The following is a 23,677-nucleotide window of genomic DNA, read 5'->3' as shown; positions in this document are numbered from 1 at the left end:
AAACCAACTGCTCCTCCTCCTCCTGCCTCGTCCTTCAGCAGGACTTCTCTCTCTCTCTCCCTTACACACACACACACACACACACACACACACACACACACACACACACACACACACACACACACACACACGTCCCCAGCTGCTGGAGTCATCACACACACACACACACACACACACACACAGTGTCATCATCTGCCTTCACACAACACAGCACTGACCTCTGACCTCTACAGATAAAAGAACTGCAGCGACGTCACATCTTCAGAAATTAAAGATTCAGACTAAAATAGAGTTTAGAGACCAGGTGACACGATTTATCACTTTAAATCTATATATATGTAATTGTATAAATGTAGATTGGAGAGCTATTGAAGCTATTAAAAAAAACATATTAGTCGACTTCAAGAACTTCAAATTCTTATGTTCATAACATTGAAAAACATAATATATCATTTATTTATCAAACTAATAATTTTTTAGTTTAGTTGTCATACAAATACTTTTTTTCAGTGTACAAATGGATTGTGGCAGATATTTTTTGGGGGTTTCCAATATAAATTTGCGGAATTTCTTTACCATCTTTTTATGTAAAATGTATTTATTGTTATTACTCTCACAGAATTATTATAAAGTAACTCACAACTGAGCCATCATTCACACTACGAGCTAACACTGGTACATGAGGGTCATCAAAGTTACTCAATCAGGGTGAAAATTAGCCCAAAGTAAACAGACCATAAATAAATTCAACTAACTTCACAAAATGAAAATCTCTCTGCAAGGTGCAAAAATAGGTGACGGTCATCTGCATAGAAATGGAATTAAATGCCAAATTATTTATCAAAATTTAATCCAGAAAAGCAAAATACAGCAACAAAAAAGAGGGGTCCAAGAACTGAACCTGAAAAATGTTTTATTTATTTTTTCTTTAAAAAGTGTTTGTTCTGTTTTTGAGGATGTGATAGTGAGCTAAATTAAACAAATTCAAGCCAATTTTAAATTTTAAAACATAATTGGGTCATTTGCTCAGGTATGTTTATAACACGATTAAATGTATATTTTCATTATAAAACGCTCAGTTATTATAAACAGTGACGCGTCACAGAATGGTTTACGTAAAGTTCCCCCGACACGGACCCCAGGTCACGGCAGCCATTTTTATCCGTCCTTTTGAAGTGGATTTGACGTCAGCTCCACAGCTACCACCACTCTATTCTTAGATGGAGGGGGTGAGGGTGGGTGGGTGGGGGGGGGTAATGGCAACTGCAATTGATAAGTGTGTGTTGAAGGTTTGGAGAGGTTAGAGAAGCTTCTGGAGAAAAGCTTTGACTGACTGCAGCCCGGGTTCCCAGACTCCACCGGCACAGGAGCCAAAATCTTTCAGCTTTCCAGTTCATCAGCTTCACAGTTTGTGAGTGGGGGCAGAGAGAGATGGATGGATGAAGTGGTGAACGCACACAGGACCACACCAGAGCAGGCTTTTCCACATCCTAAGTATGACGGATTGACAACGTCACTTTCTGCCATTGTTGGACTGAGTGGGTTCCTGAGTTCCTGAAGTGCTAACCCACTCGTCTCAGGTTCTTCTTCTTCTTCGCCGAATTCAACGCAGAGACGAGCGTCTTTACAAGACGACAAGGAGTGAAGGAGTAGCTCCCGCATGGGCGTGAGGAACATTCTTGGGCTCGTGAGAGGAATTTCAGGCACTTTTGTGTCCACGTCCAAACTCAACACAACAAATAATAATCATTTCTCTGCAGTGGACGGAACAAACCTGCAGTATTTATGTTAGAAAAAAAGCAGCACGTCCTAAAAACAGGAGAGCACCTTCAGAGAGGAACAGACCTTCAGAGAGGAAGTGCACTGTGGCCATGAATCACCACGGTTTGTTTTCACAGGACCATAAAAATCCTTCCTCTCTGTCGTCTGAGACAAAACGTCCTCATTGAGAATCAGAGATAAGAGACGTTTGACGTTGAAAACACACATTTATCTCCATGCTAACGACACGAGCTAATGTCAATGCACGCTAATAACACCATGTGACAGAATCCAGGGAGTAAAATCATCGACTTCAAACACAGACGAACATAATTCACGACGTACTTTTGCCGTTGTCATAACTTTGCTGCTTCCATGTCTGAGTAAGGGGCGTGGCTTATCCGATTAAAGGGATACATGTGGTTTGCAGAACCAAAAATTCTATTTTTTTATCTTAAAAATTGAAAAAAGAAATTTCTTCAAACACACAAAACAACCTCCAAAAATGCCCCAAATGCTGTCTTGTATACACCAGGCCTGTATGTGGCACTGTAACACTGTCATAGAAATACACCAAAGAAAGATGAGAATAAATGGTGGAACAAAAATAAACGTTTCTGGGCCTAAATTGCTGGTTCTGTTTGGATATAAAAGCCAATACAATATAGAACTTTTACTCATTACTAACTTATGGTTTTGTATTGTGACGCAATCTTCACCAAAACATCATCTTTATTCAATCTTTCACATTTTCAGCAAACTACAACTGAGTGACAACTTTTAAATAGTCGTCAAATATCAGTTTATCATCTCCTTTCTCGTGATTATTTTCATCATCGATTAATCAGTCGATCGTTTTGTCTATTAATCGACTCGTGGTTTGAAAACAAAAAAACATTGTTTCCAAAAACTAAAATCCATCAAAGAATATTCACATTTAAGAAGCTGAAAGAACAATGAATCAGTTTGATTTCCATAAATCACGTGTATTAAATAAATTGATATTTTATGACTAACTCTCATCTCTCTTTTATTTGAATGTACTAATTTGTCAAATGTCAACTCGCGATACCGCGGCCTGAGCCATGTTTTTATTCAAAGTGTGTTAAACTGTCTCTTTTTGACCTGGAGTCAACTTTTAAAATCTTTTAAATTTAACAATTTCTTTCATTTACGATTCATTTAGTCCATATTTGTTGATTACTCTTTAGCATACAACAACATTTTACGAACCTTTTATTGACTCCTTTGTTGCTTGGGAGGACATTGGAAGGACATTATGTTGTGCAACTTTTAAAGGAAGCAGCTCCTGAATTGAAACACAACCTCACCTGTTTTTGTTTGAATAAAACACACAATAGTGAAGGTAAAAAAACAAGATGAAGCAGGTAAAAAAAGCTCAACGTTGACTGAATAAGATGAAAAATAACGAGTGCTAAATCTAAAAATAGGCGAGGGCTCAGTGTGAGTGTGTGTTCACTTGAGTCTCTTAAGTGGTTCCTAATTACCGCTGATCTCCGACAGCGATACGTGACCTAGTGCAGTTTCAACTGCCGCTCCCTCCCGGTGCTTCACTTTACCCTCTGAAATGTGCTGTTGTTGGCTCGCGGCCCGGCTCTGTGGACATAAGAGCTAAACTGCTCCGATACCCACGAGACGTCTGGAGCGGAGGCAACAAAGACAAGTCCTCATGGTCCCAACGTAAACAGCCACTTCACAATAAATGTGTCTTAATGACTGAGATCGGCTTGTCTTTCACAGGAACCAGGGTTATGACTGCTATCACAGAAACACCAAAAAACAGGATGACAAGAAACTTAAAGGTATTTACATCACAAACACCTGCGATAAGTGTGAACAGGGAAAATCCTTTAAATGAGTGACTTGAATATGCTGCCTAGATCGCCAATATACAATCCTGGTAAGGGCCACAAGGGGGCAATTAATTAATTAATTGCCACGCCCACCTTAACCAAAATACCCAGCGTCACATTTCAAATACATGAACCAAAATCAGTACACACGATATGGACCAAAACTGATATCGCGATATTTTTTGTTCAAATGGCGATATGCGATATAATAACGATATTTTGAACAAAACAGGTTAGCTCGCTAGCTCACCGGTTGGCTGCTCAGCTGACGCGGCGTCCAGAGTGTACAACCGAAACCCGGAGACAGGAGACCAGAAACCCGGAGACCAGAGCCTCTGTGTCGGACACGGTAAACAACGAGCCGCTGATGAGTTTTAAGTCCACTTGGAGCCAAAAATCTGCGACTAACAGCTGAGTGGCTAACTGCCGAGTGGCTAACAGCTGGTGCTGCTAAAAACTAGCGACAACAAACAGGCATTACGTCACGAACTTAACTTTTATTTTGAATTAAGGAGTAACGAAGATGGCCGTCCGCCACGCTTACGTTCAAATGTCTGTTGCGATGCGTAGCGTGGGAGGGACAACACTACGTAGTGCGTACATGTAAGGGGCGTGGCTGAGCAGCTGAACTAGGCTTGTAGGCTCAGAGAGAAGCGGTCGGCTTTATTAAATATCGTTCACAAGGCAACTTAAAAATGATATCTAATACATAATGTATAACTCGCCCAGCCCTGCACACGTGTATCAGGTCAGGACGCGGACCCATGATTGAAACCAGGACAGGAAATCAGCCATTTTATGTCAAAGCATTTTTTGGCATTTCCACTCGTTTTGTTTGCATGAATTAATACAACAACTTTAATGTGATCAACTTCAAATTTTCTAAGGTCACTCTGGACAAAATGAGAATTAAAAGTTACTTGAAGCTTCACTCAGCGTCACACAGTGTAGGCACTAGGGGGCGTCTGACGACTCGCCATAAAACACAAAACTATACACATTATACAAGGTCCAATTTGAACTCAACTTCATACGATTGATAATAATCCCGTCTTTAAGACATCTATGTTGAAATATACAATTTTGACAAGAGTGCCCAGAGAGCGGTTGTTTTTGCTGCTGCACTTGTGCACATTCACACACAGACTAATTGGCGTTGTAAAAAAAAAAAAGCGTGTGAACACGAGCGACGTGTGAGTGACGCATTAATTCATCAGACACATTTTGTGTTTTGGAGCTGCTCGGCTCGTCTAACGAAGCCGTAAACTTTCCTCGCTTCAGGTTTCATCATTTGGGGCTAAATTGCCCGTAAAAACGTCGGGCAGAGAGAGAGAGAGCGCCGAGAGAGCGAAGAGAGAGAGAGCGCAGAGAGAGCGCAGAGAGAGCGCGCCGAGAGAGAGAGAGAGAGAGAGAGAGAGAGAGAGAGAGAGAGAGAGAGAGAGAGAGAGAGAGAGAGAGAGAGAGAGAGGCGAGAGAGAGAGAGAGAGAGAGAGAGAGAGAGAGAGAGAAGAGAGAGAGAGAGAGAGAGCAAGAGAGAGAGAGAGAGAGAGAGATGGATCTAGCCGGAGAGATAGAGAGCAAGAGAGAGAGAGAGAGCTTATCAGAGAGAGATTAGAGCGCGTCTGGCAGCAGAGAGAGAGAGAGAGAGAGAGAGAGAGAGAGAGAGCCTCCAGAGAGAGAGAGAGAGAGAGAGAGAGAGAGAGAGAGAGAGTAGTTTGTTTTGTTTAGAGTTGCTGACAGAGAGAGAGAGAGAGCGCCGAGGCCCGCGAGCACTTGAGTTGTTTTGCTGCAGAGTGAAACACCATCTGGGAAAGAGCTCAGCTGTCCATGAGAATAACATGTGATATCTGGACAGTGAAGCTGAGGAGCATGTGTGTGCTGCATGTTTACGGCTTCTCGTTCCACAGGTTCACGTACGCAGATCTGACGGCTTCTTCACGTACTCGTTACTACCAAATAAAATCAGAAGAAGAACAGTTGGTATTATGGTCTGTATTTTTATGGAGCTTTTCTAGTCTTGATGAGTTGCTTTACACTACAGTTTTCACCCATTCACCCATCTTTCATAACCATACAGAATGGAGTGAAAGTGTCTTTGCTCAAGGACACAGACGAGCAGAGCCAGGAATAGAACCCACAACCTTCCAGTTGTTTGCTGCTTCCTGTCAGACCTGACTGTTTGCACCGGTGTGTCTTGTCTCACTCCACGTTACGTCTGTCTCAACATAAAACAAACGAACTCAGTGATGGATCAACTACTCCTGTGTGTGTGTGTGTGTGTGTGTGTGTGTGTGTGTGTGTGTGTGTGTGAGACGTTAAAATCACGGCAAACATCAAAAACGTGTTCTTTTATACTTTAAGTGGTTATATTAATATTTAATATATAAATGATCTGTGAGCTGCTGCAGGTCTGAGCTCATCAACCAAACTGCATTTAAACTCTCGTTTTCCTACAGGAGGCGGCGGCTGGACCGTAATTGTACTTGGGGTGTGGAGGCGGGCACAGGGGGGAGGTTGGGTTACATCTAATTCCACCTCGCTGTATTCACTATCATGCCTTTTATTTGGAAGTGCCGCCGGACTGCGGTGGCTTTGCTAACGACACATTTCCTCAGACTCATTCTGAAAAAATCTGCATCATGTTCATTTTTCTGTTTCAGTCAAATATGAAATAATCCTCGTGTTCTTTGATCGCCACGCCCACATGCACAATCCTATTTGTTACATCTCACATTTAATCCACATCAGACGGAGTTGGCTGTGAACTCTGGTCAAACAATAATGCTAACCAGTGTGTGTGTGTGTGTGCGTTATTAGCAGGTAGCGCGGTGCGCGCGTCAATGCAGCGCAGGTAGCGCAAGGTCGCGTGTTGCGTCTTCACGCTGGAAGAGTGGGAGCGAGAGGAGATCAGGTGACTCAAGGCTCACTAGAACTTTCATGACGAGGAAACCAGACGACGCGTCGCGGTTTCTCCTCGTTCACCTCAGAACTTCTCTCGCTGCGTTAAACAACGATAACATAAACGATGGTGAGCTCTCCATGAACGAGTCCAAAACGGCTCAGTGGTTGTCTTTCAACTGGAAGGTTGAGGGTTCAATTCCTGGCTCTGCTCATCTTCATGTGTCCTTGAGCAAAGACACTTAAGCCCATGTTGCAGCGTGAGTGAGTGAGTTGTCTTTCAATGAGCGAGTCTAAAGGTAAGTGAATGAGTGAGTGTCTGAGTGAACGAGTTAGTGACTCAGTGAACGAGTGAGTGACTGAGTGAACGAGTTAGTGACTGAGTGAACGAGTGAGTGACTGAGTGAACGAGTGAGTGACTGAGTGAACGAGTTAATGACTGAGTGACCAAGTGAGTGACTGAGTGAACGAGTGTAAGCAGCGACTTTAATCTGAACAGCAGCGGCGCAGGTGACCATGTGACCATGTGACCATGTGACCCAAAAACAACAGAAATGTAAGCGTGGACGTGGCTGAGGTCAGTTTGTGTCAACACTGATGACACAGTGAAGGTGAGTGCATTATTTTTAGAGGCGTTTCTATTGTTGTGTTGACCTCGTGTGTGTGTGTGTGTGTGTGACACATAAAGCTGTGTCTGAAGGGCGTACCTAATAAAGTGGCAGGATATCACTTTGAACAATTGTTATAATATGAATAATGTAATTGTTCTTAGGCGCCCACTTTATAAATCATTAATAAACAATAATAAATGAGGATCAGCTGTTATACACGTGGCACATTATTGCAACAGGAAACTGAAGTTTCCACAGAGGAAATGAGTGATTTTAGCTGCTGGTCCTCTGCTGCCTCGTGTGGTCACTCTGTGTCACTGGGATAAATATAAACTAAGGATTTGAAAACCAAATAGACAAAAATCAGACATTAGAACTTAGTGATGGAGGCAGCCGTGGATTTTCTCTGTGGGCTTTGGTGTGGGAGAGTGAGTGGTTTACAAAGTGACGCAAACAACTTTGATTAAAATATCATAAACTTGAGCTAATATGTTTTTTTAAGGATAAAATCTGTTAAATCTGAGGATTAAAATCTAATTATAAAGCATTAATGAAGCTTTTATGAGCAGACATACATTTACTCATGACGCGTTTCTTCTGTAATCACTGGATTCCTACATTGTCGTCTTTTTTTAAGTGTATTAACAGCACAGAGCGTAGAGAGTCGTTGCAGTACCTCCCATCACAGACAGGGGTCGATAAAAGCCTGGGTCCCACCCTCTAACCTTCCTGTTTTTGTCCCTCTCTTCCTCGTCTTTTGTCTCTCTGCCCTCGGCTTCCTGTCCTCTCGCGTCTCGCGTCCACATTCCTGCGAGTGCGGCCGCTCGCTGGCAGCTGCACTGTAAACTTATCACGGGCTGAAGAAAGAGGATCTGCCGCGCTCTCTTCCTGTCAGCGCACATGTCAAGGTGAACTTGGGTGGCTCCTTAAATAACCGGCTCCGAGACCCTGGGACCCGGCGGCCCGCCTGCCCCCCGCCTGCCCCCCGCCTGCCCCGCCCCTGCCCTCCTGTCAGCTGCACAGATGAGAGGAAGCCTCTTGTTTACAAGGCCATGGTGGAGCTTCTTTTTTAGCTGCAACAATAATCTACAGCAAACACAGTTTTTATACAGCGTTTAAAAAAGAGAGAACGTCGTTTCATTTGAGTTCAACGACAAATCAGAGGACGTTCATCTGTGAGAAGAAGCTCTTCATAAAAGCCTCAGTGTTTGTAAATCACTCACTCTCCCTGCACCAAAGCCCACAGAGAAAACCAGTGATTTTAACACACACACACACACACACACAATACGCACACACACACACACATCACTGAGTTGAAATGTGATATTTTTGAGAATTCAAGCTTTCAGAATTCTTCTTCACATTAACCTCAGTGACACAAAGTGACCACACGAGGCAGCAGTAGAGCAGCAGCTCCTGTGTCACCATGAGCTAAAAATGCCAATTTTCTGAATGGAGTTTGTGGTTTTACGTAATCTTTTTTACGTAAGATTTTAAGGTAATCTTCAGTTTCCTGTTGGAAAAGTCTGTGTTCTGTGTTCTGAAGATGTCGTGCGCTTAAACTGACCTGGATTAGATTTTTTATTTGACTTTTCATAAAAACCACACGGCCAAACTTAAATCAGTCACAATGAAAGTTGTTTTCTTGTCTTTTATTAGGACATCAACTTCAAATGTTTACGTGTGGGCACTAGGGGGCGTCGTGCTTTTTGTTTTTTGCATTTTTCTGACCTGGTGTTGCTGCAGAAAGCTCTAGTACTACATTGCACATTGCTTCTGTTTCACTGGACTTGAGTATGAATCCATCAGTGTTGTAGCTCCGCCTCCTCCATTAAAAACACACACACACACACACACACACACGACTCCCTTTGATCCCGGCTCGTAGGCCGCTGTGGTCCTGTGGTCTGTCAGCTGGCCAGACTGAGACGAATACTCTGAGTGCCCGTGGATCCAGTTGCCCTCCCCCCTCCTCCCCCCTCCTCTCCCCTCCTGCCCCCTCACTAGCACCACCATCAGTTGAGATTGTGTATCATGCAGCATTATTATAAAGTCACATTGTTCTTGTTGACACAGTCCACAGCGGTTTGTCCTGTCGTCCTAAAACACTGCGCTATTTACAACTCACACTCACACACACACACGAGGACAGTTAATCTCCTCTGGCTTAATCTGAGAGAGAGACACTGAGGATCATCGACAGTCAGTTTGTCCTCTCACTTCAAATAACATTTAACAATGTTGTGTTTTGGTAATTTAGCAAAAATGTAAACCAACACTAAAAATACTTTATATGACAGCGAAAAATATCATCTTTCAAGAATAAAGTCCTAAAGTTATGAGAATTATGAGATTACGATTTATTCTCGGAACATTGCGACTTTCTTCTTCAATATTCACTCGTAACTTATGATTTCAATCATTATTTCTGAGGAGCGATTAACGACAAACACAGATTCCATGATTTGTTTCCTCCTGGTGATTAAAAAAAAACAAAGCAAAAAATGCTGCTGTGTGTGTGTGTGTGTGTGTGTGTGTGGGAGCTGGTGGTGTGGGGTAAGGTGCAGGCAGGTGTGAGCTGGGTGCAGGTGGGGTGAGCTGCAGGCAGGCAGGTGTGAGCTGCAGGGGTGTGAGCTGCAGGCGTGTGTGTGGCGAAGGCAGTGTGTGTGTGTGTGTGAGCGCAGGTGGCAGAAGGGGCAAGGCAGGTGTGTGTGGGGTAAGGCAGGGGTGTGGGGAAGCAAGGGCAGGGGTGTGTGTGTGTGTGTGTGTGTGTGTGAGCTGCAGGTGTGTGGTGGGGGGTGCTGCAGGCAAGAAAAGGGGCAGGTGTAGCCAGGTGGGGTGGGAGCTGCAGGTGGGCGCTGGCAGGTGTGTGTGTGTGTGTGTGTGAGCTGGGCAGGTGTGTGTGTGTGTGTGTGTGTGTGTGTGTGTGTGTGTGTGTGTGTGTGTGAGCGTGTGTGTGTGTGTGTGTGTGTGTGTGCGCGTGTGTGTGTGCATGTATTTATATGGGCGTTGGTGTTAAAGGGGACTTCCCCTCTTCTTATATTTCAGGTAACATTATTTTAAACTTAAAATGACCATAAAGCAGTTGACATGTCTCTGCTCTCTTTGATGTTGTCTATGTACAGTGCCTTGAGATAATGTATGTTATGATTTGGCGCTATACAAATAAAATTGAATTGAAAATTGAATTGAATTGAACATGTGGTGAAACCTGGAGGCAGGTGTCCACCCGGTGTCCACCCGGTGTCCACCCGGTGTCCAGACACCAAAAGTGACCAAACGACGATCAAACTTCACGCCAGAACACGGCACGACAAACTCCACAAACAGTCTTAAGCAGAAGCTCAGAGGGGATCGTGCTTTTCGCTGTCGCAGCTCCATAACTTTGGAATGATCGGCCTCTGCACATAAGACAGACCTCGTCCTTGTCTGTTTTTAAATCCCTTCTTAAAACACAACTTTTCTCTTTGGCCTTTGACACTTCATGAGACGCTTGGTTTTATTTATTTTACATATTTTAATTTGAATTTATTGTTTTTTATTGTATGTTTTATGATTCTAATTTATTTTAAGCTGTTTTATCTCATTTTGAACCTTTTATTTATTCTGTACAGCACTTTGGTCCATTGTGGTTTGTTTAAAGTGTTTAACAAATAAAGTTGGATTGGAATAGACCGAGTTTCATGTGTCATGTTGGTGAGTGTGTGTGTGTGTGTGTGTGTCAGGTCTCAATGGGGCGGGGCTTCTGAGCTATGCCAGTCATGCCAGGCTGCATGGCGGGCAGGACTGTGGTGGGAGGAGGGATTACAGAGTCAGATTACATTCCTGTGTGTCGCTGGGACAGCGTCCATCAGAGGACGATACGGATGTCACAACCTCTGCTGATATCAGTCTGACACACCTGCTACAACATGACTCAGCTAAAAGGCTGTTGCTGGTTTTTATTAACCGTTAACCAGTCATTTTGACCAGTATCAGACTGAGACCATGTACTGTTAACGACGTTTGACATCACTAAACAAAACATAACACTTTTGTCAGCAACGGTTTGTGTGGACTTCTACCAAAACTACTACTAAACTACTGCTAAACTACTACTAAACTACTACTAAACTACTGCTACACTACTACTAAACTACTGTTAAACTACTACTAAAACTAATACTAAACTACTTCTAAAACTAATATTAAACTACTACTACACTACTGCTAAACTACTACTAAACTACTACTAAACTACTGCTAAACTACTACCAAACTACTACTAAACTACTGCTAAACTACTACTAAACTACTTCTAAAACTACTACTAAACTACTACAAACTTACTACTAAACTACTTTAAAACTAATACTAAACTAATAAAACTACTACTAAACTCAAACTACTACTAAACTACTTCTAAACTAAATTACTAAACTACTGCTAAACTATTACTAAACTACTTCAAAACTAATACTAAACTAATGCTAAAACTACTACTAAACTGCCGCTAAACTACTACTAAACTACTTAAACTACAATAAACTCAACATAAAACTACTACTAAACTACTGCTAAACTACTACTAAACTACAACCAATAATACTACTAAAACTACTAAAAACTAATACTACTAAACTACTAAGCAAACTACTACTTAAACTGCCAAGTAAACTACTACTAAACTACTTCTAAAACTAATAATACTAAACTACTGCTAAAACTACTACTAAACTACTTCTAAAACTAATACTAAACTACTGCTAAAACTACTACTATACTGCTGCTAAACTACTACTAAACTACTTCTAAAACTACTACTAAACTACTGCTAAAACTACTACTAAACTGCTGCTAAACTACTACTAAACTACTGCTAAAACTACAGCTAAACTACCACTAAACCCACGAAAACAACTACCACTAAAACTACTTGTAAAACAACTACAAAACTTCTACTAAGCTACTAACTAAGTACTAATAAAACACTTTTTATCGACAGTGAAAATGTTAAAATATCAGCGAGAAAATAAAAGTCTCCGCTGTAACGCTGTCAATCAAAAACGGGCTCCGCCTCTAAGCCTAATAAAACTACTCGTACTGTTGTTGTTTTTTATTCGATGACGTAAACAACTCAAATTATGATGTGATATAAAAGAGTGTGTGTGTGTGTGTGTGTGTGTGTGAGACATAATGAGCTCAGTGTAATGAGGCCACGAGGTGATTGAGCATTTACACAACACGCCCACTCTGTTGATACGAGGCTCACTCAGCTGTAAGCAAACGCGTCTGGTGATTCATCTCCGTCCACGCAGAGCGTCTTTGTGTGCGGGACGTATTTTTAGGCCCGCTGCTGCTCCGTGTCACGCTCAGGATAAACATTCTGTGGCATCTCTGAGGCCTGAAGTCACCGCGGCTCCACTCATAGTCCATTTTTCACCGCGCTGCTCACAAACATGTCCGGCTCTGAAAATACAATTCAGCGAGGACAGAGTGGAAAAACACGCCGTCGGCCCCGCGGCGTTTCTCACGGTCAAACAATCTGCGTCTCAGCTGCGACGGAGCGGTGAAACGTGTCTGAATACAGACAGGAAGTCACATGGTCATTCACGAGACAATGTAAACAAAAGAAAATCATCCTGATCATTTATTAGACCAACGGAAATGAAACTGACGAGTGTTTACTCCGTTATTCTGCTGAGAGAAGTCTACGCTGTCGTAAATAACATATTCACCAAAGTGACTTTAAATCACAGGCCACACACACACATGCACTGCTGCCTCCATCACTGAGGTCACACTTCAGTGTTTACAATCCTTCATTCAGATTGACCGCAGTGACACAACGTGACCACACGGGGCAGCAGCACAGCAGCAGCTCCTGTGTCCCCAATTGCTAAAAACGCCAATTTTGTTTTGGAGCAAATGTCTACGTAAAGGTCAGCGATGCTTCATCTCACTGTTAGACAGCACATGAGAAGAAGACAACAGTGTCGTTGTTGTTGTTGTTGTTGTTGTTGTTGTGGTGGTGTTGGAGTCAATCTGCCCATTTGTTTGTCTTCTTCTTGGCGGCGGGAACAGCAGAAAGTGACGAGACGCCGTAAAAGTGTCAGACTGAGACCATCTGTCCCGCGGCAGATGAAAGGTCTCCACACACCTGGAGAACATCCTCTGAAAACAGCACCTTCACCGCGACTTCACGACGCCCACATCCTACCAGAAGAATTCACTAATGTAGACACACACATCAATATCAATATCATCATCAATACTATCATCATCATCATCATCATCATCATCAACACCGATGATCTATGTCTCTTGGGAGCAGCAGGTGACACATTTCAGCTTCTCCACTGTCGTCGGTTATTTTTAGTAACAAAGAAAGAAAAAAATGATCTCCAGATTTTAACACGCACACACACACCCACACACACACACACCCACGCGACGCACACACACGCCATCAATAATATTGTACAATATCGCTATCATCATCACACGCTATCATCACACACCAATAACGCACGCACTAATCCATCACACACGCACACTGTAACAAAACTACTACGAAAAACTCATGAAATAAACTGTGTGTCCTGTGCAGCAGCCACACTGGCCACTATGTGGCGCTAGAGAGAGAGAGTTATGTCAGTGTAGAGCAAGTGTAGACCACGCCCCTGAAAGCTTCATGTAAATGTAACAGTGTCTGTTACTGAAGGTTGCCAGTAGGTGGCGCAGGTTATTATCATGGAGTTTGGATAGGCTTTAAGAAAAACAAAAAACAGATGTTACCATTGTTGAAACACGGTCAGATCGCGAGTTTGGCTGGTGTGTGTGTGCACGTGTGCACGTGTGCGTGTGTGTGTGTGTGTGTGCGCACGTGTGTGCGTGCGTGTGTGTGTGCGTGAGGACAGACTGACCTGGAGGACATAAGCAGCTGTGAGGAGCTTCCCTCACCTCCCGTGTCTTTGGTAGTCGAGCTGCGAGTTTCTGCAGAAGAAGAAGAAACCGATTAGAATTCATCATCATCGCCATCTTCGTCATCATCGTCACAAATATGTTTACGACCTCTGGTTAATGTGATTATGCTGCTGCTGCTGCTCATCATGTTTCTGATTTAGGCGTCCATGTTAACAACAAGTTTACACGTCTCCACTTATTTTTCCTATATGGAAAACTATTATATATATACATATATGTATGTATGTATGAATGCATGTATATATATACACATTACATTACATTACATTACATGTCATTTAGCAGACGCTTTTATCCAAAGCGACTTACAAAAGTGCATTTAAACATTTGGGTACAAATAAGAGCTAGAAGTAAGTAAGAGCTTCAAGTAGAACAAACTATGAAGTGCTAGTCATAAGTGCGATGTACAAGTTTTTTTTTTTTTTTTGTCGTCTTAGTCGAGGTAGAGTCGGAAGAAATGTGTTTTTAGTCGGCGTCGGAAGATGTGGAGGCTTTCAGCTGTCCGGATGTCGATGGGGAGATAGTTCCACCATTTGGGAGCGAGGACAGTGAACAGTCTCGAGTTCTGCGAGTGCCTCTGCGATCCTCTCAGTGAGGGGGCAGCGAGCCGGTTTGTCGATGCAGAGCGGAGTGGGCGGGCTGGGGTGTAGGTTTTGATCATGTCCTGGATGTAGGCTGGACCGGATCCTTTGTAGCATGGAAACATATGTATGTATGTATGTATGTATGCATGTATATATATATATATATATATATATATATATATATAGTGAAATGAGATGAGATCTGGTCTTTGATTTTGAGCCTAGTTTTTCGTGTTACAGCAGAATTTGACCATATTTAAAGTAGGGCTGCAATGATTATCAATCAATTAGTAGTGAATTAATTGACAACTATTAATTCAAATAAAACTTAAACTTATACAACAGTCCTCAATGGTTCCTTAGACACTCGTAGAAAAGTTCACTTGCTGAAAATGTTGATGAATGTCGTCGCGCTCAGCTCCGGCCTGCGCTCAGTGTCAGAATTCAGAATGTGACAGTCGATCTCGTTAAGGCCCAGAAAAGCCCGCGTGCGATTTGACCCTGAACTGAACACAAAACCATGCGAGCACATTCTCCGGCACAGCAGTCAGTGCAGCTGAAGAACCACAGAGAGAGAGAGAGAGAGGACGGGGACAGGGACGGGGACAATGACAGCGAGGTTCTCATCACTGCTGCACCACAACCATAAATCATCTTCAGCTTCATCTAAATAGAAAACACCGAAAAACTTAAACAGCAAATGATAAAAACACCACTTAAACATTACGCTACATGTGAAAGCTAACAATGAGAATGCTTTGCTAGAGTATTTAGCTATTTTTTTGGTACAGGTAGCCATGTAGCGTGACTTAAAATGCCCAGTTTTGTCAATATGGACAAGCTATACCTCGTTAGCACACGAGGAGGCTCCGCTAAACCATCTTCTGCTAAACACAACACAGCAGAAAACAAAACTCTGGTCAAATGGTTAGCTAGGTAGTGCTACAAGACAAGGCTACCGCTAAATACTCCTAGAACATCGTCTGCGAAACACAACATAGCTAAAGCCACTTAACTGAATCTGAAAGTTATAAAAACACTGGCAAAGTATCACATAGCATCTAGCTAGTTGCTGCTTAGGTTAGCCAAACCACAACTGCTGGTTACCTCAGTAACCACGTAGATGTAATAAAGGATCGTTTGTTAAATCTCAAACTAGTGGTCTTTTCGCACCATAAACATTTTATTGTGAAGTAAACATCATTTCATACTAAAACACTTTCACATTCTGTGAAAAATCATCGTCAATAACCAGATTGGACATCGACTGGCGCTCAGGTGAACCCTGGTCTAAAAAAGGGAGGCGGGCCTTTGAAAAGTCAGAGAGTGTCGTGACTGTAGAGTCATGAGCACGACGACGAGCCAACGATGACCAAAGATCAAAGTTAAAAAGACTTAAAGATCCTTTAAAAACATTTAGTGTAAGAAATGTCTCAAATGTTAATATTTAACAGAAGAGTCTGGTGAACTATTCTATGTCTAATGATTCAGTTACACATGTTTACACTTTCACTTCCACGTTGACGAGGTACTGAGAGGTCATAGAAAACCAAACCGAGTGGAGTGGAGCGAGAACTCCACTGTTTGTACCGCGTTAAACACAGACACTGAATTCTGCACAAATCCAGCGCCATGAGTCCTCATCAATCACTCTCAGATCCTGAAGCGCTTCAAACCGCGTCGTCATCATAAACCGTCTCATTGATTCTGCGGCGGCCTCCACCCTAACCTGGTGTTTGCACGAGGAACGCGCTCGCTGTAAATCCTCGCTGTACATCATCGGAACATTTGTGCGACTGTCAGCGCGTCTGTTTCGTCTCAAGCTCGACAACAATGAATCAACGTATCGCTGTGTGTGTGTGTGTGTGTGTGTGTGTAGCCATCGCTAACTGTGCTCTGATGAAATGCAGAGGCAGCTCCAGCACTCTGACATGAGTGTGCTGTTTGCATTAGTCCTTCTGATTAGCACATGTCACTTGCTAACGTGTGCGTTGCTCTCGTTGCTCTCGTTGCTCTCGCGTCGCGAGCACAGACCTCACAGCGTGTTGGGAAAAGCGCAGCAGTGGGGGGGTGAAACTATATTTTTCACATTTCTCCAGCTCCCATCATGCCTCTGCACTCCACTCACCATGTGTGCCAGGCCTGCTGCAGATCTGTGGAGAGCACTTAGCGGTTAATTGTAAACGTTGAAGGGGGCCATGTTTTTTGGGGGGGGTCGAGATAACGACAGGGAGAGGGAGGGGGGAGGTCAGGGGGGTCACGGTGTGTGGCTGTTATTTAGGGGCAGGAAGGACTGAATTCAAGGACCTCACTGAAGCTTATTTTTAACTTTACCACCTGTTGAGGATTTGCAGTTATGAAGAGCTAAATATTCTCATGGTTCATTTCTTTACAGCAAACGTTAGCTCATGGCCGACATAGGTGACGCTGAGTCACAACATTAGCCTGGACAACCTTGTTATGGTCCAGTTTTATCAGTTTGGACAAGCTATTATTGTTAGCATGTGAGGAAGCTCCGCTAAATACCCCAAAACTGAAATAGCAAATTATAAAAACACTCACTTTGCACAAAAACAACACTTAAGCTTCATGCTACATGTGAAAGCTAACAATGAGAATGCTTTGCTAGAGGTCTAGCTATTTTTTTGGTACAGTTAGCCAAGTATCATTACTTTACTTTACGAAACTCTGAGCAAAAGGTGAAACACAACACACACTTAATTGAATCTGGAAGATATAAAAACACCGACACTGCACATGACAAGTACCACATAATATATTGCTAGATGCTAATAAGGTTAGCCAATGGTCTATTTCAGTGATTCTGTGTCATATAACTATAACTTTTTAGTACTCCTTAGTGGATGTAAATCATAACACAGCAAAAACACCACTAAACTACATCGCAACATAATAAAAACGAAAACACCGCTTCATGCAACATGAACTACGAGAAAGCTTTAAGGTACTATCTAGCTACTTTATGCTAACGGCCCAGTGATACTGTGACGCAAAGTTAGCTAAGTAACTGCGTTACTCAGTGTTGTTAACACATGAGCTAACACATCAGCTAAACACAACAAATGTAGCATGTCCAATTTCATCACTATGGGCAAGCTATACTTTGTTAGCATGTGAAGAGGTTGCGTTTAACAGCCAAAAAACGGCTTCAACTAAACAGAAAACAAAAAGACAACAAAAAACACAAAGCATTAATGTGAACACTAGCTTTACTATTGTAAGCCATTTGTTGCTAACGTTATGGCCACTTTCTGTGCAGTTTCAGAGCCACTAATGCTTAATATTAGCCTGGTAGCACTCAATCATCTCGCTATGTTTGCGACATCCAAGAAAAACAGTTTTATTAAAACACAGACATAGGCTTAGCATGTGAACAAGCTCTGCTACACAAAACGCAGCTCTAACACTTAGCAGCTACATCAGTATCAGGACTTTAGCTTCATGCTAACAACACAACCATGAGTTTAATTGTGTACTTTTTTCTTCCTTTGACCAAACGTCAGTGAAGCAGCAGCTGAAGCACAAACTAAATTCAGATTTTTAAACAACAGTGAACATAAATCATGTCTCACCTTCACTGTTTTTAGTCCAAACCTCAGCTAACGCGTTATCCGTTTTGCTGAGCAGCCATTTTGACGTCACATCAGTGCAAATGAAGCACAGGTGTAAATAATCAAAGCACTGACTCTCACTGCAGTCTCAGGTTCATTCATGTGATCAACAACACCTGTGATTTTCCACAGGTCAAACACCCAAATGGCTGCTGGTCAGAATCTTTTTTTAGATTTCTATCATTTAAAGTCAGAATTCTGAGAAAAAAAGTTAGATTTCTTTCATTTAAAGTCAGAATTCTGAGAAAAAAAGTTAGATTTCTATCATTTAAAGTCAGAATTCTGAGAAAAAAAGTTAGATTTCTTTCATTTAAAGTCAGAATTCTGAGAAAAAAGCTAGATTTCTATCATTTTAAAGTCAGAATTTGAGAAAAAGTTAGATTTCTATTTCATTTAAAGTCAGAATTCTGAGAAAAAGTTGATTTCTATCATTTAAAGTCAGAATTCTGAGAGAAAAAGCTTAGATTTCTATCATTTAAAGTCAGAATTCTGAGAAAAAAAGTTAGATTTCTATTATTTAAAGTCAGAATTCTGAGAAAAAAAGTTAGATTTCTATCATTTAAATTCAGAATTCTGAGAAAAAAAGTTAGATTTCTATCATTTAAATTCAGAATTCTGAGAAAAAAAGTTAGATTTCTTTCATTTAAAGTCAGAATTCTGAGAAAAAAAGTTAGATTTCTTTCATTTAAAGTCAGAATTCTGAGAAAAAAAGTTAGATTTCTTTCATTTAAAGTCAGAATTCTGAGAAAAAAAGTTAGATTTCTATCATTTAAAGTCAGAATTCTGAGAAAAAAGAGAATCCTCAAAATGGCTGTTGTGAAAAAAAAGGCGAAAAGCCAATAAATAGATAATTGAACGGCAACAATTTCAAGGACGTTATGGCATCAAACGCCTTATTAACTTGGCCAAATATATATATAAAAAAAAAATAACTTAAACTTAAAGAGTGAAGAGTGAACTTTTTTTAACGTTATAAATCATAAATCAAGTCATTCAAATTATCCTGACAATTAAAATTCACCATTATTTTGTATGTAAGTTGCACATTTCTGACATAATAACACTCTTGACCTCAGCTCTTCTCCTGGTTAAGTGTCACTCACTGGTCCTCGGGGAAGGGGTCACAGTGGAGAAAGTGAGTTTGTGGGGGGGCGGAAGTGTGTGTATGGGGGGTGTAAGTCAAAGCAAACGGAAGAAGAAGAAGAAGAAGAAGAAGGAAAACAAGACTTCAGTCACCATGGAAGAGCTTGTTAGTGTAGCTGTGATCTAGGTCAGTGAAAGGGCAGCTAACGCAGGCTGAGGCGTCTCACTGATGCTACACACACACACACACACACACACACACACACACACACACACACACACACGACCTCTCTAACACATGGACAAGTGCTTTTGGTTTTGAGGTTGCCAGGTTTAAAAAAAAAAGAAGCATTTCAGTTCATGTTTACTGTTTCTTGAGGGAATCTCAGGATTTACACTTTATCACTGATGCCTCGTTAATGGTTAATTACACACTTACTAAAGTCAGTAATAAAAACAAGTTAAAAGATAAAGTCAATTTTGACAAATGACACTGTTAAACAGTCTGTATTGACTTGAAACTGAAGTTTGTAAACCACTCACTCTCCCACACCAAAGTGACCACACGAGGCAGCAGAGGACCAGCAGCTCCTGTGTCCCCGTGGGCTTTGGTGTGAGAGAGTGAGTGGTTTACAGTGAGATAAAGATTCAAGCACTTTGTAATTTTGAATTTTAAAATGTCCCATTAATAAGATTACTTCTGTTTTTACTATCATTATTATTACATTGTTAAATGATAACATGATTTATGGCAGCGGCCGCATACGAAATAAAATTTGAAGAAAAATAAAATCAGAATTTCGTGAAAAAAGTATGTAAATTATAAAATCAGAATTCAGGTGAGATTTCATACTTCTGACTTTGACAATTCTGAGATTTAAAGTCAGGTTTCTTTGATTCTGACTGAATCCGATATTTTTTCAAAACCTTTAATCTCAACTTTTTCTATAGCAATCAGACTTTTTTTTAATAGAAAACGTCAAATTTTCATCGATTTATTGAAAAAAGAATAAATCTATGAAGGTATTTATTTATCACAATCCCACGTGACCCCGATCCTCTCTTATCGGTATATATTAATATAGTTGAGAGTCCACGCACACGGAACTGACTTTCTCGCTCTGTGTGTTTTTAGAAACAGCACTGATGAGAGTCGCCGCTCACCTCGTCCAGAATCTGGTCCAGTCTGCTCAGGAGCACGGGTTCCACCTGCTCCAGAGAGACGCTCCACGCGGGGACCCGCGCGTCCCGCTGCTGCTGCTCCAGACTCTCCACGCGGGACTGCAGCTCCGAGGCGCGCACCAGAACCACCACGCACACGCCGAGGCATAGCACCGACAGCGCCACGCACAGCGCGACGCACGACAAATCCCTGCAGATCCAGGTCCAGTTCTGCCGCAGTTTATGACTCCGCACGGTCCGCTTCTGATCCTGATCCCGCTCCATTTTACACTCCGAGCTTTAGTTTGATCCGCGCGTAAACTCCTGAATTCATGTGGTGAAGAGGAGCAGAGGAGGTGAAGGTGAAGGAGGAGGAGGATTCCTGATCACCTGGACCTTCAGACCTTCAGACCTTCTGATTGTTTCTCTCTTCTTCTTCAAAGTGTCTCCAGACTCGCGCGCATGAACTCACAGTGAATTTAAACACAACATGATTGTCTTCATGTGTCTGTGTTTGTTTTTGATGAAGACTTTTCTTCTTCTTCTTCTTCTTCTTCTTCTTCTGATTCACCTCCGTCTGTCCATCCGTTGCTTCTTCTCGTCGCACTGATTCCACTTTGTGCCGCAGGTCAGTGAGAGACTCAGTGCGCCTCTGAAACCCGAGCGCGCGCGCTCTCTCTCTCTCTCTCTCTCTCTGTCAGGATGGAGGTGAAATGCTGGGGCGGTCTCGTGCCCGTGCTCGTGCTCGCACTCGTGCTCGTGCTCGTGGCTGTTGCTGTCCCTTTGATCCGCGTTACTTGGAGAGGAGGATATTTTTAGGATGCTCAAAGCTCGCGGCGGTGAACTGACAAAGATCAGAGATCGCGCTCCCATTATGGCCACCACACAGGGGCGGTACAAGGGGGGGGGTGCCTAGGGCCCCAAACTGAGAGAGAGAGACAGACAGAGAGACAGATAGAGACAGATAGAGACAGAGAGACAGAGACACAGAGACACAGACAGACAGACAGAGAGACAGATAGAGACAGAGAGACAGACAGACAGATAGAGACAGAGAGAGGGCCCCTGAACAGTTCTTGATGTCACAAAGGTCACGTCCATCCTAGCTAACAATTGTTGGTTCCCAGAACCTTTTGGTTATCGGAACGTTCCCTGAAGGTTCCCCTGAGGTTCTCCTGTGGTTGATGTTGATATGGAACGTGTTCCTAATGTTCCCAGAACGTTGCTTTCTCACAACCTTCATAGAACCATTAGAGAACGTGTGTGTGTGTCTGTGTGTGTCTGTGTGTGTGTGTGTGTGTGTGTCTGTGTGTGTGTGTGTGTGTGTGTGTCTGTGTGTGTGTGTGTGTGTCTGTGTGTGTGTGTGTGTGTCTGTGTGTGTGTGTGTGTGTGTCTGTGTGTGTGTGTGTGTGTGTGTGTCTGTGTGTGTGTCTGTCTCTCTGATGAAGGTCCAGCTGCTTCATCTCCTCCGTCCTGAGCCTGATCATTAACAGTCTGTACTCCACTGTGTTTACTGGGTTTAAGTTTTAGTCGCCGTGCACGCACATGCACATGCACACACACGCGCACACACACACACATGCACGCACGCACGCACACACACACGCACAATACGCAGTACGATCTACCGCCGCCAACATAAACCTTTAATCGGCCTCGATGTGTGAGACGAAGACGTGCTGGAGTCCAAGATAACGCCACTGTTCGGTCACATGACACCGGTCGTCTGCTTCAACTGACGACAATATAGGGAGGAGACACTAGGGGGCGACTGTGCTGGTCAAGATTGAACTTCTCTTCATGAGAAGACGAAGTCACTTTGTGAATATGGAGAAGAGTGTGAGTGACAGATGTTATTGTGGGTTTAATTTTAAATTTTAACTGTCTGATGTGTGACATCACAGCAGGTAAACACTTGGGAAATCAGTCTGTGATATTAGAAGAATATGTTTCACTAGTTTTTCTTTACTAAAAACTGAAGCGTGAGTCACTTTATTCTCCTAAACCACAAAAATCTGTTTGAAAGTTTCAAAAAGTAAAATTTAAAAAAAAATTTCAATGTACATTTTGTAAACAATCTTGTTTAAAATTTCAGTTTGATTAAAGTTTCGAAAGTTTTCTTTAAAAGTTCAAGTTTTCTTTCAAATTTCAAAAAGTTTTCATTAAAACTTCAAAGGCTTTGTTTACAAATTTCAAAATTCAAAAGTTTAATCATCTTTGACAGGAAGTCCCGCCCACCACAGAAATTGTTGTAAATGATAAAAAGGTTGATCGTAGCTTTGTTTACAAGCCATTTTTTTGTTTTCTGTTTTGTTTGGTTTCACAATGAAGACACACATTTCGCTCCATAGCTCAAATCTTCACGTCCACTCACGCTCAGTTTAAAGGGCGATGAAGCAGCGGCGGGCGGACACGAAAACCTCTCACACGCCGGTGGTAAAGTCATCCCTGACGCGATGTCTATCACAGCTGTGACAACAACACGACGAGTCACTTTTAATTTGGAAGAATCCGTGATTGCAATAAACGTACCTTTCATTTCGGGGATCATTTTCAAAGTCTGTTTTTCAGCTCGGACTGGAATCACAAAGCCAGCTGGGCCACACCGAGCCGCGCCGTAATTACAAGGACGCGCGACGCACACGCAGTCATTACGTCGTGATTTGGGAGCATCCAGCTGTCGTCATAAACCTCTGCGTCCTCAGATGTGGTGGACAGTCACGGGGACATCTCTCCGTCTGACTGCAATTATACGATTACGGAGCGAAGCCACGAGATGGGAACTTCTTTATTAACGTTTTAAAAAGCCTCATGTGGCCAAGTGTGACCAGAAAGAAAACCACCAATGTGGCTTCTTTTTTTTTGTTAATAAATGAAATGAGACGAGCTCCTGCACAGAGTCCACACCACTGCACATTTACTCAAGTGCAAGTTCAGATTTCTGGGTTTTTCTGAAGTTCTGAAGAAAATAGGGCTGATTTCATCACATCTACACTCCGTTAAGTCTATAATATCTGAAGAATATGTTCTTACTGTTTTGAGTCTGACGTTTCCAACCTTTTCTGACTGGAAATTCAACTTATTGATTAGATTACTGTCTAGAA

The 23,677-nt window shown here is 42.3% G+C and overlaps 1 protein-coding gene across 2 annotated transcripts in view; it reads right to left on the bottom strand.

Annotated features, from left to right (window-relative positions):
• The window catches only part of col13a1 (collagen, type XIII, alpha 1), a 102,517-nt gene extending 81,295 nt beyond the window's left edge, over positions 1–21,222 (bottom strand). For both annotated transcript variants that reach the window (XM_044046011.1, XM_044046012.1), the window contains exons 1-2: positions 20,577–21,222; positions 14,053–14,122 (exon numbers count right to left, since the gene is read on the bottom strand). In XM_044046011.1, the coding sequence (XP_043901946.1) occupies positions 14,053–14,122; positions 20,577–20,858 (352 nt within the window). In that variant the 5' untranslated portion in view covers positions 20,859–21,222. The remainder of the gene's footprint in view (positions 1–14,052; positions 14,123–20,576) is intronic.
• Positions 21,223–23,677: the final 2,455 nt, after the last annotated feature.

The sequence above is a fragment of the Solea senegalensis genome, linkage group LG15 (genome assembly GCF_019176455.1).
Source record: "Solea senegalensis isolate Sse05_10M linkage group LG15, IFAPA_SoseM_1, whole genome shotgun sequence".
Classification (NCBI taxonomy): domain Eukaryota; kingdom Metazoa; phylum Chordata; class Actinopteri; order Pleuronectiformes; family Soleidae; genus Solea; species Solea senegalensis.
The sequence above is the reverse complement of the archived record's forward strand: the minus strand, read 5'-3'. Positions and strand labels throughout refer to the sequence as shown.